This window comes from Muntiacus reevesi, chromosome 2, assembly GCF_963930625.1.
Source record: "Muntiacus reevesi chromosome 2, mMunRee1.1, whole genome shotgun sequence".
In the NCBI taxonomy this organism is placed as follows: Eukaryota; Metazoa; Chordata; class Mammalia; order Artiodactyla; family Cervidae; genus Muntiacus; species Muntiacus reevesi.
In genome coordinates, this window is record NC_089250.1 from 108,932,669 (window position 1) to 108,947,137 (window position 14,469).

The 14,469-nt window shown below is 48.3% G+C and overlaps 1 protein-coding gene across 2 annotated transcripts; it reads left to right on the plus strand.

Moving 5' to 3' along the window:
- The first annotated feature begins 3,738 nt into the window (after window positions 1–3,738).
- PLAU (plasminogen activator, urokinase) lies at window positions 3,739–9,552 on the plus strand. Of its 2 annotated transcripts, none has more exons than XM_065919884.1 (11): window positions 3,739–3,875; window positions 4,226–4,312; window positions 4,763–4,796; window positions 4,933–5,040; window positions 5,359–5,533; window positions 5,724–5,815; window positions 6,003–6,222; window positions 6,421–6,581; window positions 7,167–7,307; window positions 7,659–7,807; window positions 8,451–9,552. In XM_065919884.1, exons 2-11 carry the CDS (start codon window positions 4,256–4,258, stop codon window positions 8,625–8,627), a joined length of 1,314 nt encoding a protein of 437 aa, XP_065775956.1. In that variant the 5' UTR covers window positions 3,739–3,875; window positions 4,226–4,255; the 3' UTR covers window positions 8,628–9,552. The 2 variants fall into 2 exon arrangements, with proteins under 2 accessions (XP_065775956.1, XP_065775957.1); XM_065919885.1 differs by having other exon boundaries at window positions 6,433–6,581.
- The last annotated feature ends 4,917 nt before the right edge of the window (window positions 9,553–14,469 follow it).

The following is a 14,469-nucleotide window of genomic DNA, read 5'->3' on the forward strand; positions in this document are numbered from 1 at the left end:
TATCTTGCCTGAGGTCATTCGGCTTGGATGTGGCTGACCTGTGGCTAGACACTGTACTCTATACACAGTACCAAGTTGAACATTCTTGGTATAGCAACCCAGGAAAACATCCTGTGACTCGACATGAACTTCCCTTTGGGTCCTGCTAGTCAGAAAATAGCCCTTCAGTGGGCCAGCTTCCTGGACACAGTCTCAGGGCTAAGTTCGGCATCCTGGTCCTCCTTGCACACTTGGCATCTGCCTGCTTTTTTATGAGTCTCTCCAGGAAACCGCACCTCTCCATTAGTCTCTTTTGCCACATCTAACTTGACGGGTCTGGACTGCTGAGATGTGGAAGCAGGAGGTTGGTGGTTTTACTCTGAGAGTCCAGAACAGAATGAAACCACATATATTCAGTTCCTTATTTTCTCACACTTGACAGAAACTTCAGATACCCTAGACCACTAAGTTAGTTTCAGGAATTCAGGCAAGAGACTAACTCATATTATAGCCAGGGCTCCCGGGAGCTGAGTTCATAGTCTGAGGTGTGTTTCCAGAAAGAAGTCTCCAAAGCCAGCAAGAGGGCCCACCTGAGCAGGAACATCTTGCATCATCTGATCCTTCTCTTCAGAGTCTTCTGTTCTGAATCCTTTTCTTTGGAGGCAGTAAGGCATACAGCACAGGACCAAAGATCAGAAAATCTGGGTTCTAGTGCTTGCTTTGCCACTTATCAGTTAGGTCTCTTCTCTCCGCCTCATTTTCCTCATTTACAGAATGGGAATAACAATTCTCAGCTATGTAAGGCAGCTCTGAGTTTAAAGAGGAATGGTTTGTATCAAGGTGCTTTTTAGCAAAAGACAGAAATTATGTCAGTACTATTTTTTTTATGGCAAGGAAAAAAAGAAAAGACAAAGAGAAGGAGGGAAACTTCCAGGATGCCCCAGAATGCTTCCTTCTCACTTGTTCATGGATTCCTTCATAATAAAGCACCTAGGTGAACAAGGCGCGCATCAGGTGCTGAGGGAGAGAAAGATACTTAAGATGTAGCGTCTGCCCTAAAAGAATTAAAAGATGACTGTGCACCAAAAGATGAACACAGATTTCAGAGAGCACCAAAGGTCACAAAGTGGAAAAGAAATTCTTTCTTCACCGAGGCTCTAGGATTGTTCAACCAGGTGAAGAGACCACAACAGGAAGGAGGGGGAAGAGGAGTGTCATGGTGCATAACGGTCTCCTAGTCTCTTTGTCCGGGAGGAAATGAGGTCATCCTGCTCTCAGAATCAGCATGACAGCCTCCAGCCAAGTAATCTGAAGTCATGAGAGCTGCCGGGAGAGTGCTGTGAATCACAACAGTCAGCTGGGAATTTCCTGATAACTAACCTACAAGTTTCGGGGTAAGTCCTCAGGCTGCAACGTCTCTGTTTACATTTTGATCACGTTTATTTACAATTAGTGGGTTCTAACTCCAAACAAAACACCACAATCTTCTAGAGGAAGTAGCAAGGCTGGTTCGGAGGCCTCTAGCATTCTGACTCAGTACGTGAGGCTGGCAGCTCAGAGCTGCGCACAGAAAATCTCTCACCGGCCTCACAAGCTGGAGAGTGAGCTTGTACTTTCCCCAGGCAGAGGCCGGGCTCCTGAGACCTCTGGCTGGAGCAGAGCAAAGAGGCTTTCCTTCTTGCTGCTCTCCTGGTACTCTCTCCTACCCCTCTCAGGTGAATCCACACCCAAGGTCCAGGTTTGCCAGGCAACAAAATGCTGTAGGCCTCTGGTGGCTCAGACGGTAAAGAATCTGCCTGCGATGTGGGAGACCTAGGTTCAATCCCTGGGTTGGGAAAATCCCCTGGAGAAGGGAATGGCTACCCACTCCAGCATTTTTGCCTGGGAAATCCCATGGACAGAGCCTACAGTCCATGGGATGGCACAGAGTCAGACATGACTGAGCCTGTAACAGTCAGACATGACTGAGCCTTACGCCTCTTTGGGCCTCCCCGTGGGCCCCCTCTCCTAAGCCTTGGGAGGATTCAGCCTCCTACCCTTCCACTGAGGTGACAGGGGGATTCAGGTGACCCCAAGCCCTGGTTCCCAACACTAGGGGAAAGGGTTGGGGGTGACTGAACTTCAGAGTCCCTACTGTGGTTCTTCAGCTCTGCCTGAGAGATACGTGTATATGCATGGACTTGTGTGTGTGTACACAACCGTGCACGTGCCCTCAGGCAGGAAGAATAAGTAGAGTTCTTTACACATGGTCTTTCTGAAGACCAATCTTACTTGAGGAACAATTATTTTATCTTACTAGAAACAAGGTTTTATGATATAGAATACTAAATAAACATGCATTTAAAACTGTAATTATCTTTTTGGAATGGGTGATACACAAGGATATGTGCAAAAATTTAACAGTGTAAAAAGCCATATAGTGAAAAATAAATCTTCCTATTCTTGTCCTCCAGTTTCCCAATTGCTTTCCTCAGAGGTGAAAACAGAAGCTTCTACATTAAGAAGGCTTTATTCTTCCATTGTCTTTATTAAGTGACAATACTATGGATGGTTCATTAGAGGAACTTCCTGGAAGACACATCAAAACTTCAATAGAAAGCATCAACAGTTTGTGCCCTAAGACTTAATTCTCACGTGCGTGAGTGTAAAATCGCCTCAGTCGTGTCTCTTTGGAACTTTATGGACTCTAGCCTTCCTGTGTCATCTCTCTATGGAGATTCTCCAGGCAAGAATACTGGAGAGGGTTGCCATGCCCTCGGGGGATCCAGTCGAAGGCTCTTATGTCTCCTGCATTGGCAGATAGGTTCTATGCCACTAGCACCACCTGGGAAGCCCTGTTCTCACAATCCTACAAAATCATAGCAGGATTCTTATCCAGTCCTTATCAAGCCCTCACTTTCAAAGACCTCCCTTAAATCAAACTGCAAAAGTGAAAGTCGCTCAGTCGTGTCCGACTCTTTGTGACCCGTGGACTAATCCATGGAATTCTCCAGGCCAGAATACTGGAGTGGGTAGCCTTTCCCTTCTCCTGGGATATTCCCAAACCAGGGATCGAACCCGGGTCTCCCTCATTGCAGGCGGAGTCTTTACCAGCTGAGCCACAAGGGAAACCCAATCAAAATGCAAATTCTCAATAAACTCCGACGCCCTCCCCCACCACCTGTCACGACCAAACTGCCTTACTGCAGTAAGCAATAAACTCAGCTTGTCTTATCCACTGGTTGTGTTGATTTTGGAGAAGCCGGCATACTACAGGGGCGGCCCCAGTAAGCTGCGGGGTGCGGCGGGGGGGTCTGTTTCAGCAAGCGTGCATTTTCACATTGAGAAAGACTTCACACATCGCTTCTCGGCCTTTTGGCTAAAACCAAGTGAGAAAGACTTCACAGCAGTTTGAGCTGCGGGCTCTGCCCCTAACCCCAGTGGTCCGAATCGCTGTCCTAAGCAGTTGGAGGCCGAGGGTGGAGAAGAGCTGGTTTACCGGAGGGGAGAGTCTCCCTAGCGCCTCTCCTGGCAATTCGGGAGGTTGAGGGATGCTGCACTCAGCGGGCCCAGGTCAGGTGAATGGAAGGAGCGGGCGGTGAATTTCGTTACCTCTCCATTTCTAGGTTCAGACCTGGTTAGTCCCCTCCACTGGGGACCGCGCTGCCCCTCAGTCTCGGCTGTGGAAGCCTGCGGGGTTCAAGTGGCTGCGGGCCCGCAGTGAGGGGGCGGGAAGGGAGCCGACGGGGCGATCCCGGGCTGGGGCGGGGCCAGAACTGGGGCGAGTCCTAATATAGAGCCTGCAGTGCCGGCTGGCAGCACAGCGCAGAGACTGGAGCCCTAGACCTCGGCGGAGCATCAGAGAGCCTACAAGTCCCCACAGTCCCGGTCCTGCGCCCCTCTGGCCGTAGCCGCGGGTGAGTGTGAGCCTCCCTGAGAGCGCAGAGTGGATGCGGGGGACCCTGCTGCTGCCGGCTTTACTTCCCCTTACCGGCTGCCCCGGCTCGACTGCGTCTGCGCGCTGAGTCACCGCGCCCCGTGCCCATGTGTCCCCCCTGCAGCGGCGGGTCCAGGCTGCGCCACGACCCCCTGAACCTCCAAAGAGGGGAGACGGCCAGGCCTGGGGAGCCAGGTCACCGCGGGCTCGTCCCGCAGGGAACCTAGGGTCTCCAGCCCTGAACTGCAGTAATCCACCCCGTCCGCCTTCGCTCTTCTCCGCTTCTTCCCCTGACTTCTCCTTCCCCTGACTTCTCCTTCCCATGCAAAGCCTCTGTCTAGAGCCCCAGCCTTTGCCACCATGAGGGTCCTGTTGGCGTGCCTGCTCGTCTGTGCCCTGGTCGTGAGCGACTCCGAAGTGAGTGGCTTCCCTGCTTTGACTCTAGGTGGCGGGAGGCGGCTTGCAAGACCCCGGAACAGCGCAGGGGAAGGAAGGGGCTGCATAGGGAGCTGGAGTCCTCCAAAATTCATCAACAGTAGGGCCAAACAGGGGAAAAGGACAGGTGTGGCATTGGGGCCTTGAGAACTGGGGAGCTTGTACTTGCTGGCAAGGGAAGAAGAAGCCGCAGGGACTGCACCAACCTGCTTGCACCTGATTTGTGAAGCTTATTTGAGTCAGTCCATTTCTCCCTGCTGGAAACCTATGATCTTCCATATGAGGGCTAGACAGACATGAACAGGGTGAGGAGAGAGGCAACTGGAGGGAGGGTGAGTTTTGGGATTGGAGCCAGTTCATCTTTGCTCTGGGGTCTCAGGAACATGGAACCTTTGTTGAACTTTCTCTCCCCCACTCCCCTATCTCTTCCAGGGCAGCAATGAAGTTCATAAAGAATCTGGTGTATGTGAGTATCCACCCCTTGCACAGATATCTTGGAAAAGACTCAAGGGGCAGCCCCTCCCTGTTCTTGCTTCAAGGCTGGTTCTCCCCAGGTCTACTCCCACGCTCCTTGCTTACCCTCCAACCTTTGTGTTTTCCAGCCAACTGTGACTGTCTGAACGGAGGAAAATGTGTGTCTTACAAGTACTTCTCCAACATTCAGCGATGCAGTTGCCCAAAGAAATTCCAAGGGGAGCACTGTGAGATAGGTATGGGGGTCCTGACTCTAACTGGGAGGGGGCAGGGTAATTTGGGGGGTAGGGAGTAGGGGGTAGGGAGACATGGGTGGGATGCAAGAGCAGGCAGGAGTTAGGAGGTGGAATGGAGGGCATCTTCACCCCCATGTGATGTACAGTGAGCACACACTGTCTCATGAAGCTGGGGCTGCCCAAATGTAAGATGGGGGTGGAAAGAGACCCTCTCTAGTATCTTCTACCTCACTGATATCATCTGAGGCCTGGCAAGTTCTCTAAAATGCTTGTCTGAACTTTCTCCTCTAATATTCTCATCCCCACATTCTTCCACAGATACATCGAAAACCTGCTATCAGGGGAATGGTCACTCTTACCGAGGGAAGGCCAACACAGACCTCAGAGGCCGGCCCTGCCTGGCCTGGGACTCTGCCACTGTCCTTCTGAAAACGTATCATGCCCACAGATCTGATGCCATTCAGCTGGGCCTGGGGAAACACAATTATTGCAGGTAAGTGGTAAGTGGGGGTAGCAAGGACCTTCCTCATGGCCTCACAGAAACTCTTGTTACTATCCTGTTTGGCAAGTGCTGGCCATAGTGTGAGAAAATCTAGGCCATTGGTTGAGTCTTCTCTGAAGGGGAAGATACAGAAAAGGCAAACTGGCTTGGAGTGACACCCTCCTCCCCTCTGTGTTGCCAGGAACCCGAACAATCAGAGAAGGCCCTGGTGCTACGTGCAGGTTGGCCTAAAGCAGTTTGTCCAGGAGTGCATGGTGCAGGACTGCTCTGTTGGTAAGTGTCACTGGCCTGTTTATGATGGTGGGGTGGAAGGTGACAAACTCCTATGTTCCCTTATTGCATCACAGGAGGGAAGAGGAGGGAGGCCTGCCTGGCCCGGAAAACTGGGTGTTCAGAGGACCAGGAGCAAAATGCTTTATCCTACCTCCCTCCCCAAGATATCCCTTTCTTTCTCCTCCAGGAGAAAGTCCCTCCTCTCCTAAGGAGCAAGCAGAGTTCCAGTGTGGCCAGAAGGCTCTGAGGCCTCGCTTTAAGATTGTTGGGGGAGAATTCACCACCATCGAGAACCAGCCTTGGTTTGCAGCCATCTATAGGAAGCATCGAGGAGGCTCGGTCACCTATGTGTGCGGTGGCAGTCTCATCAGTCCCTGCTGGGTGGTCAGCGCCACACACTGCTTCATGTATGTTCCTCGTTTCTTGTCCCTGACCCTTCTGCCCAAACTAATCCCTTCCTCCTTCCCAGCAAAAGATTCCCCTTATTTCTAATCCCTCAGTCTCTCTCTATATGACCCATGGCCTTGGGGAGAGGTGATGCTCTCAGGTCATTGTGGCGGGGAGGGGGAAGTGACAGGAACTCACAGGATCAGACTATCTGACAGATCTCCCCACAGTGATAACCCAAAGAAGGAGGACTACATTGTCTACCTGGGTCGGTCAAGGAGTAAATCCCACACACTTGGGGAGATGGAATTTGAGGTGGAAAAGCTCATCCTGCATGAGGACTACAGTGCGGACACCCTTGCTCACCACAATGATATTGGTGAGTGGAAAACCCTCATCTGCCCAGTGATGATAGCTGGGAGGAGGGGGATCTGGAGAGACCTGAGTGGGAAGTTGGGGTTGTAGCGGAACTTGAAGACCCTGCTTTAAAGGGAGTGGTAGGGAAGGGTTCGGAGTGAAAAACATGAGAGGCCTGGTACTCCTCTGTAGAGTCCCTGAATTTCCACACAGGTGAATTTCCTCTGGGTGGCAATAGCTTGGACTGGGATGCCCTTTCCGCTGTGGGATGGAGCCTCTGTCTGTCCCAGGATATAGAACTTGGAGAGGGTATTGGGGCTGGTTTCAGCCCAACTACCTCTGCCAGGGCTTTTTGCAGGAAAAAAATCCATACAGCTGTATGCAGTAGCCCTGGCTGTCTAAGCCTCTGTCAGCAACTGGAACAAAACCCTTGAGGCATGGAATAGAAGAGGCTTGTTTTAGGTGACAGGCTACCAGCAGACCTCCCAGGATGCCCTCTGACCTTAACTAATGCAGGAACAGACAGCCTCAGGGTTTGGAGGGGAGTGATGGTAACCCCCTAACCACGTGGTGATCTTTCTCCTTTGCCTCCTTCCTGCTCCCCTAGCCTTGCTGAAGATCCGTACCATCAAAGGCCAATGTGCACAGCCCTCCCGGTCCATACAGACCATCTGCCTGCCCCCACTATATGGAGATGCCCATTTTGGCACAAGGTGTGAGATCACTGGCTTCGGAAAAGAGCATCCCTGTAAGTGACATTTGGGTCTGGCTGAGAGGGTACTGGGCAAGTGTTGTAGCCTGGAAGTGAGCTCAGCTTGATCAAGGGAGGACTGTGGAGAAAGAGATGGGAGAATGGTGGAAGCAGCAGATGGGTTCAGGGATGGAGTGGGGAGCATTATTTAGGAACTGATGAGCCATAAAATTAAATGGGTGAGGGGTGAGGGACTACAGGTGGGGTAAATACGTAGAGTTTGGGTGGGAAAAAAATAAGGGCTTTCCCTGGTAGGGACACTTTTTGGTCCCCTCCCTGACAGAGTCACGGTGTGCAGATTGGACATACACATCTTAACATAAATTCCTCCCTGTTTCCTCCATCCAGCTGACTATCGCTACCCAGAGCAGCTGAAAATGACTTTTGTGAATCTGGTTTCCCATGAGAAGTGTCAGCAGCCCCACTACTATGGTGCTGAAGTCACTGACAAAATGCTGTGTGCGGCTGACCCACAGTGGGAAACAGATTCCTGCCAGGTGAGAGTTCCAAGCATCTCTCTCCATCACCCTGGTCTCCGAGGGCTCCTGGGCTTTTTCCTATCAACTTTGGGGAGTCTTTCTCCAGTCAAAGTCCCAAGAAGCCAGGACCAGGACTGGGGTTCCAAACATTTGTCAAGAGCTGGCTCTGTGCTAGGGACTTCAGACTCAGAAAGGGACAGGGACTAAGACCATAAGAAAGTGAAAACAATAGAAAATAATACAATGCAGTGCTCAGAGTGTCGTGTAAATTATAATTGACCAGCTGTTTAGGAGAAGGAGGTGAGCACCAACAAGATGGTCATGGCGGGGAGTGCTTTAGAAAGAATGTGCCTCTTAATCCGTAGGAATTTGATGGGGAGGCAGAGAGAAGACTAGAGAGCATTTCAGTTTGCAAGATACAAAAATGAGAATGACCACGGTATATCTTGGGATAGGAAGGAGAAGTACAGGGTCTGAAAATGTAGATGGAATTGTAGATAACAGGACTTTGAAAGGCAAGCAGAGGATTTTTAAACTTGATGTAGGAAATTGGGAGTCACTAAGGACTTTGACTCTAGGAAACTCTCTTTTCTCTCTTCGGCACGATTGGCCCCCTTCTCACTTCTCCTGGGACTCACCTTTTGTGTCTTTGGCTTAACAGGGAGACTCAGGGGGCCCGCTGGTCTGCACTATCCAAGGCCGCCTGACCCTGACTGGGATTGTGAGCTGGGGCCGTGAATGTGCCATGAAGGACAAGCCAGGAGTCTACACAAGGGTCTCAAAATTCCTGCCCTGGATCCACACTCACACCAGGGGGGAGATTGACCTTGCCCTCTGAAGGACCCTAGAGAACCAAGGAAAGCACCACCCACTCACATGCTGACCGTCATCTTTGCAGTAGGGCCAGCTGCACAGCTATATATAAGGAAGAGACTGAGGAAGATGGACTCTGCAGAGGTGGTTTTGCTTGTGCTGCCCCCAGGGTGAACGACAGTAGACTTACCCTCAGATATAGTCTGGGTGCTGGACACCCAGATCCTTCCTAATCAGGATGGAAGGGTAGTCCTGAACCAGGATAGTATTGTCCATTTCTGGACTAAAGTTTCCTGGAGTTAAAAATGGCATCTCCTGTGCATAGGTGGAAGGAGACCCAGCTTCCTGGCAGTGGGCCATTCATGAGGCCCACTGTTGGGAAATGAATAATTTCCCAATTAGGAAGTATAACAGAACTGAGGTCTCTTGAGAGAGCTCAACCAATGAAAGAACAATGGTTTGGAGAGTAGAGACACTAATGACTTGAGGGAAGGGCTCTGACATTCTATGAATGTATCAGGAAATGTTACATTTGCGTGTATATGTTTGCACACTTGTGCGCAAGCTGTGTCAGTGTAAGAGCTGGTGTTCTATGTCTGACTGCAAGTCTAGATACTTCCCCAAATTGTCTGGATGTGACATCATACAGAATAGCCTGTTTGGAGAAGTTGTGGGTCACTCCTGGGCCTCTTGTGCCTCCCAGGCAATGATATGTATAAATGTATCATTCTGGGGCACAGACTGTGAGAAGCACTAAATTTGCAGTTTCAGTTTCACACGGATATTTTCTTGGCCAGTTATCCCTTCTGACCTTCTAGCCGAGTTCATCCAATCCTTGCTGAGGGAGGTGAGGACCACTTCTGTACACTGAATATTTAATAATTATATTCTGGTATTTTTATTTATATCTATTTTTGTAATTTTGAATAAATATGGTCAATCAAATGTGATATTTCTGAAGATTTTGGATCTTTCCTGGTGCTTGTATGGGAGGGAATTGGAAGCATAAAAAGTAGAAGATGACGGTGGTGGAATGCATCCCAGGGATTCCCATGGGGCTATATCTTGGACTTACTGGGCCTTTGGGAAGGAGAAGCTAGGAGAGTTGTAGAGCAAATCCTCCACAGCACATAAGGTACAAAAAGGTGCCCCAGGGACTTCTGGCAGTCCAGTGGTTAAGACTCTGCCTTCCAATGTAGGAAGTGCAGGTTTGATCCCTGGGGAACTAAGATCCCACATCTGGTGGTATGGCCAAAAAAAAAAAAAAAAAAAAGGTGCCCCAAGCCAGAAGTCCACAGCTTGATAAATGGTGTGCAGGCTTTGTCAACTCTCTGTTCCCTCCTGAGTCTGATGCCTTTGGGCAGTGCACATCATATTCAACTTTACACGTGATCCTCTTTAGGATTGCATGTGTGCGAAGTCGCTTCAGTTGTGTCCAACTCTTTGAGACCCCATGGATTGTAGCTGGCCAGGCTCCTATGTCCATGGAATTCTCCAGGCAAGAGTACCAGAGTGGGTTGCCACGTCCTGCTCCAGGGTCTTTAGGATTAATCTTACCATATTCTCTTCATTCTATCCCCAACAATCCTTGGGCTGAATTCACCAAAGCGGGAGACATGCACAAGTTGCTAATCCAAAACCCAGCCCACAGAAAATGTAATTTCCCATAATTTTTGTATGAGGCTGGTGCTGAGTTTCCCCAGTGTGTTAATGAAGTTCATGACCAGCCTTTCCTATCCTCAATATCAGGAAGTTCAGAATCTAAAGCTGAGTGATATCCTGATGTATGTATACATGTATTTTGAACCAAACATCAACTTCTTAAAGATTGGATGTAAAGGCAAGCCAGGAGTTATAGCTGGATGCCAAAATACTGAAATTTCCAAGCTATGTTAGTGAGTTTTGGCAGTGTTTCTTTACTAAGTCACCTGAGAACTTTAAAAATAGATAGATAGTCTATGCTCCACCCACAGAGGCTATGATTCAGGTCAGGACTGGTGCCAGGGCTCGTGATTTTAGAAAAATTCCCCAGCTCTAACTGTTGCTTCTGACCTGCATACAGATTTCTCAGGAGGCAGGTAAGGTGGTCTGATATTCCCATGTCTTTAAGAATTTTTCACAGTTTGCTGTGAACCAATGAGGAAACTGAGGCAAAAAAGATTAACAGTTTTTCCCAAGTCATACAGGTATCTAATCTGGGCCACCTGACTCCAAAATCCATACTCTGAACCACTGCATCATAATGAATGAAACATGCTACATTATGGAGATTAAAAACTGAATGTTCTGGGTCCTTGCCTTCCAGGTGTTCATGGTCTAGAGGGTCTCTGAACAGGAAGACTAGGAGACCTTGTACCTTCAAACCCTTCTCAGAAATCTAACTGTTCATGAAGAGAACATATGCTGACCACATCTTGAATTTACTGAGCCCTTCACATAATCAGGCCAATTGCAACAGTTAGAACTGGACATGGAACAACAGACTGGTTCCAAATGGGGAAAGGAGTATATCAAGGCTGTATATTGTCACCTTGCTTATTTAACTTATATGCAGAGTATATCATGTGAAATGCCAGGCTGGATGAAGCACAAGCTGGAATCAAGACTGCCAGGAGAAATATCAATAATATCCGATATGCAGATGACAGCACCCTTATGGCAGAAAGCAAAGAAGAACTAAAGAGCCTTTTGATGAACATGAAAGAGGAGAGTGAAAAAGCTGACTTAAAACTCAACATTCAAAAAACAAAGATCATGGCATCTCATCCCATCACTTAATGGCAAATAGATGGGGAAACAATGGAAAAAGTGAAAGACTATTTTTTTGGGCTACAAAATCACTGCAGATGGTGACTGTAGCCATGGAATTAAAAGATGCTTGCTCCTTGGAAGAAAAGCTATGACAAACCTATAAAGCATATTAAAAAACAGAGACATTACTTTGCCAACAAAGGTCCATCTAGTCAAAGCTATGGTTTGTCCGGTAGTCATGTATTGATGTGAGAGCTGGACTATAAAGAAAGCTGAGTGCTGAAGAATTGATGCTTGTGAACTGTGGTGTTGGAGAAGACTCTTGAGAGTGCCCTGGACTGCAAGGAGATCCAACCAGTCAATCCTAAAGGAAATCAACCCTGAATATTCATTGGAAGGACTGATGCTGAAGCTGAAACTCCAATAATTTGGCCACCTGATGTGAAGAGCTGACTCATTTGAAAAGACCCTAATGCTGGGGAAGATTGAAGGCAGGAGGAGAAGGGGACGACAGAGGATGAGATGGTTGGATAGCATCACTGACTCAATGGATATGAGTTTGAGCAAGCTCTGAGACTTGGTGATGCCTGGCATGCTGCAGTCCATGGGGTTGCAAAGAGTTGGACACAACTGAGTGACTGAACTGACCGAAATTCTTCATTGGTATAAAAGAGGTATCTACCTCCCAGGATTGTTATAAGGATTCATGCACTCAGAAATCTCTCAGCCATAACCCTGACGCCTGGTAAATGCTCATAAAACAGTGCCTACTATCATAAAACTCAGTACATTCTTGTAGAATTGAATTAGGAACCCCCTCCCCTCTTGCACACCAGGACTGAATACATATGTTTTGTGGAAGCTGAAATCTGCTAGGAGAGAAAAGGCACCGTGTGAAGCTAAGGAGCCCAGCCCACACTGAGTTGCTTCTCAGCCTCTGCATTCCCCACCCCAGGGGCCAAGAAAGATCGTGTTCCAACACGAGCAGCGCCAGCATCAGGGCTCACAGATACTGAAAACAGGAAGTATAAACCCCACGGGCAAGTTGAGCAATGCACTGCTAACAATCTTCAGACCATTTCCCAGCCGCCTGACTGACCCCCAGTCAGCTGCTGTCTCTTCCCTGTCACAGACTTCACTCAAAGTTAGCAGGGATCAGACACTTCTCCAGTAACCAGTTTCGTGGCTCCAGATATGACCCTGTCACTCACTTTAAGGACTACGTTCTTCTAGTGTCCCCATGTACTGGACCTTGTGCTAAAGGTCCTTCACCAAGGATCTGGTTTAATCCTTGTAACTATCCTATTGATGCGGAAGGTGCCATCCTTAGCCCCATATAACAGTAGAGAAAATGGAGGCACAGAGAGATTGGGTGACTTGCCCAAGGTAGTGTGACTGGTAAGTTGTGGAGCCAGGCTTCTGACCCAGGCAGCTGGCTCCAAAGCACACAGGCCCAGCACTGTGACATATGACTTCTCAGCAGGGCCCCACCTGAGGGAAGGTTAGCAGCCCTCTTTTCAAGCTCCCTATTTCAGGGATGCTGGCTTTGGGGAGGCTAGGTGTGTCAGAATTTCAACCCTGGCCTAGATTATAATTCTTCTCTCTTGAAAGAATCCCAGGCCAAGTGAGCAGATCACATTCAACCACCAGTTGGAAAGTCACACTTCACCCTTCTCAAGTGAACCTCAGTCTTTTTGGTTGAAACCTGATTTCATTGAAGTGGTTTTTGCTTTCACCAGAACCCCACCTTCTGAAATAGACTGTGGCCCATTGTATTATCGGATCTGACTTGATTTCCACTCATGCTCTGCCTTTCCCAAGCCAACCTCCCACAACAACCACACCCCTGCTTACACCCTACCATCCTCACCCCAACTTGTCCACCTTCTTCCCCAGCTGCAGACACGTGAGCCTGCCCTTTGAATCACAGTGAGAGGAGTTTGCTGAGCTCTTCTTTAAATAATAGTATTATTGGAATATACTAATTCACACACCATACAATTCACCCATTTAAAGTGTACAACAAAATGATTTTTAGTATATTCACAAAATTGTGCAACTATCATCACCATCAATTTTAGAACATGTTTGTTACCTCAAAAAGAAACCCCATACTGGGGAAGAGGGATAAATAAAGAGCCTGGGGTTAACATACACACTCTACTATATAGGATAAATAACCAACAGGGACCTACGATATAGCACAGGGAACTCTACTCAGGGTTCTGTAATAACCTACATGAGAAAAGAATCTGAAAAAGAATGAATGTATGTACAACCGAAACTAACACAACATATCAAATCAACTATAATAAAAAAAAGAAATCCCATACCTGTTAGCAATCACTCCCTTTTCTCCCCAATTCCCTCAGCCGCTAATCTACTTTCTGTCTCTATGAGTTTGCCTACTCTGGACATTTCATATTAATGGTTTGCCATCTCAACCTCCTCCGCTCAGCCCTGAATATTGGGTTCCCCAAGACCAGACCCAAGGCCAGCTCCTCTTCCCGCCCCAAACTTTCTCCCACACAGTCTTATTCACACTCAGGTTTAAATTACCATCAGTCAACAGTTGACTACAGATGCTTATCTCCAGTCAGACATCTCCTCTGAGCTACAAACCCTTAGTTTTCATTGTCTACTTGACATTCCTTTTGGTTTTCACATACCAGGCACTTCAAACTCAACCTGTCCCAAATCAGCCCTGTCTTCAGGCCACAACCTGATTGACTTCTATTACTCTCTGTCTCAGGTGATGGCACCACCTCTATTCACATCCAGAAACCTAAGAGTCATCTCAATACATCTCTCCTTTCACCCTCTTCATCCCATCCATCTCCAAATTTGGGCATTTTGTCTCATAGTTCTTGAGGTCATCCATGTCTCTCTATTTTCACCACCATCATTACTTGAGCCCCTGCCACCATCCACTCTTGCTTAGACCACCACAATAACTTCCCAAATGGCCTCCCCATGTTGGGAAGCTATTGACTTCTAGCTTTGACTCTAGAGTCAATTTGACTCATTGACTCTATCGCTTCTTTCACTCCCTCCACACTCCCACCACTACCATACTACTGCACAACTGCACACATCTCACATGCTAGCGAAGTAAT

Coding starts and splice junctions, on each gene's coding strand:
- PLAU (XM_065919884.1), top strand. CDS start 4,256: ATGAGGGTCCTGTTGGCGTGCCTGCTCGTCTGTGCCCTGGTCGTGAGC. Junction 5,041..5,358: donor AGGGGAGCACTGTGAGATAG/GTATGGGGGTCC, acceptor ATTCTTCCACAG/ATACATCGAAAACCTGCTAT. Junction 5,816..6,002: donor GGTGCAGGACTGCTCTGTTG/GTAAGTGTCACT, acceptor TTTCTCCTCCAG/GAGAAAGTCCCTCCTCTCCT.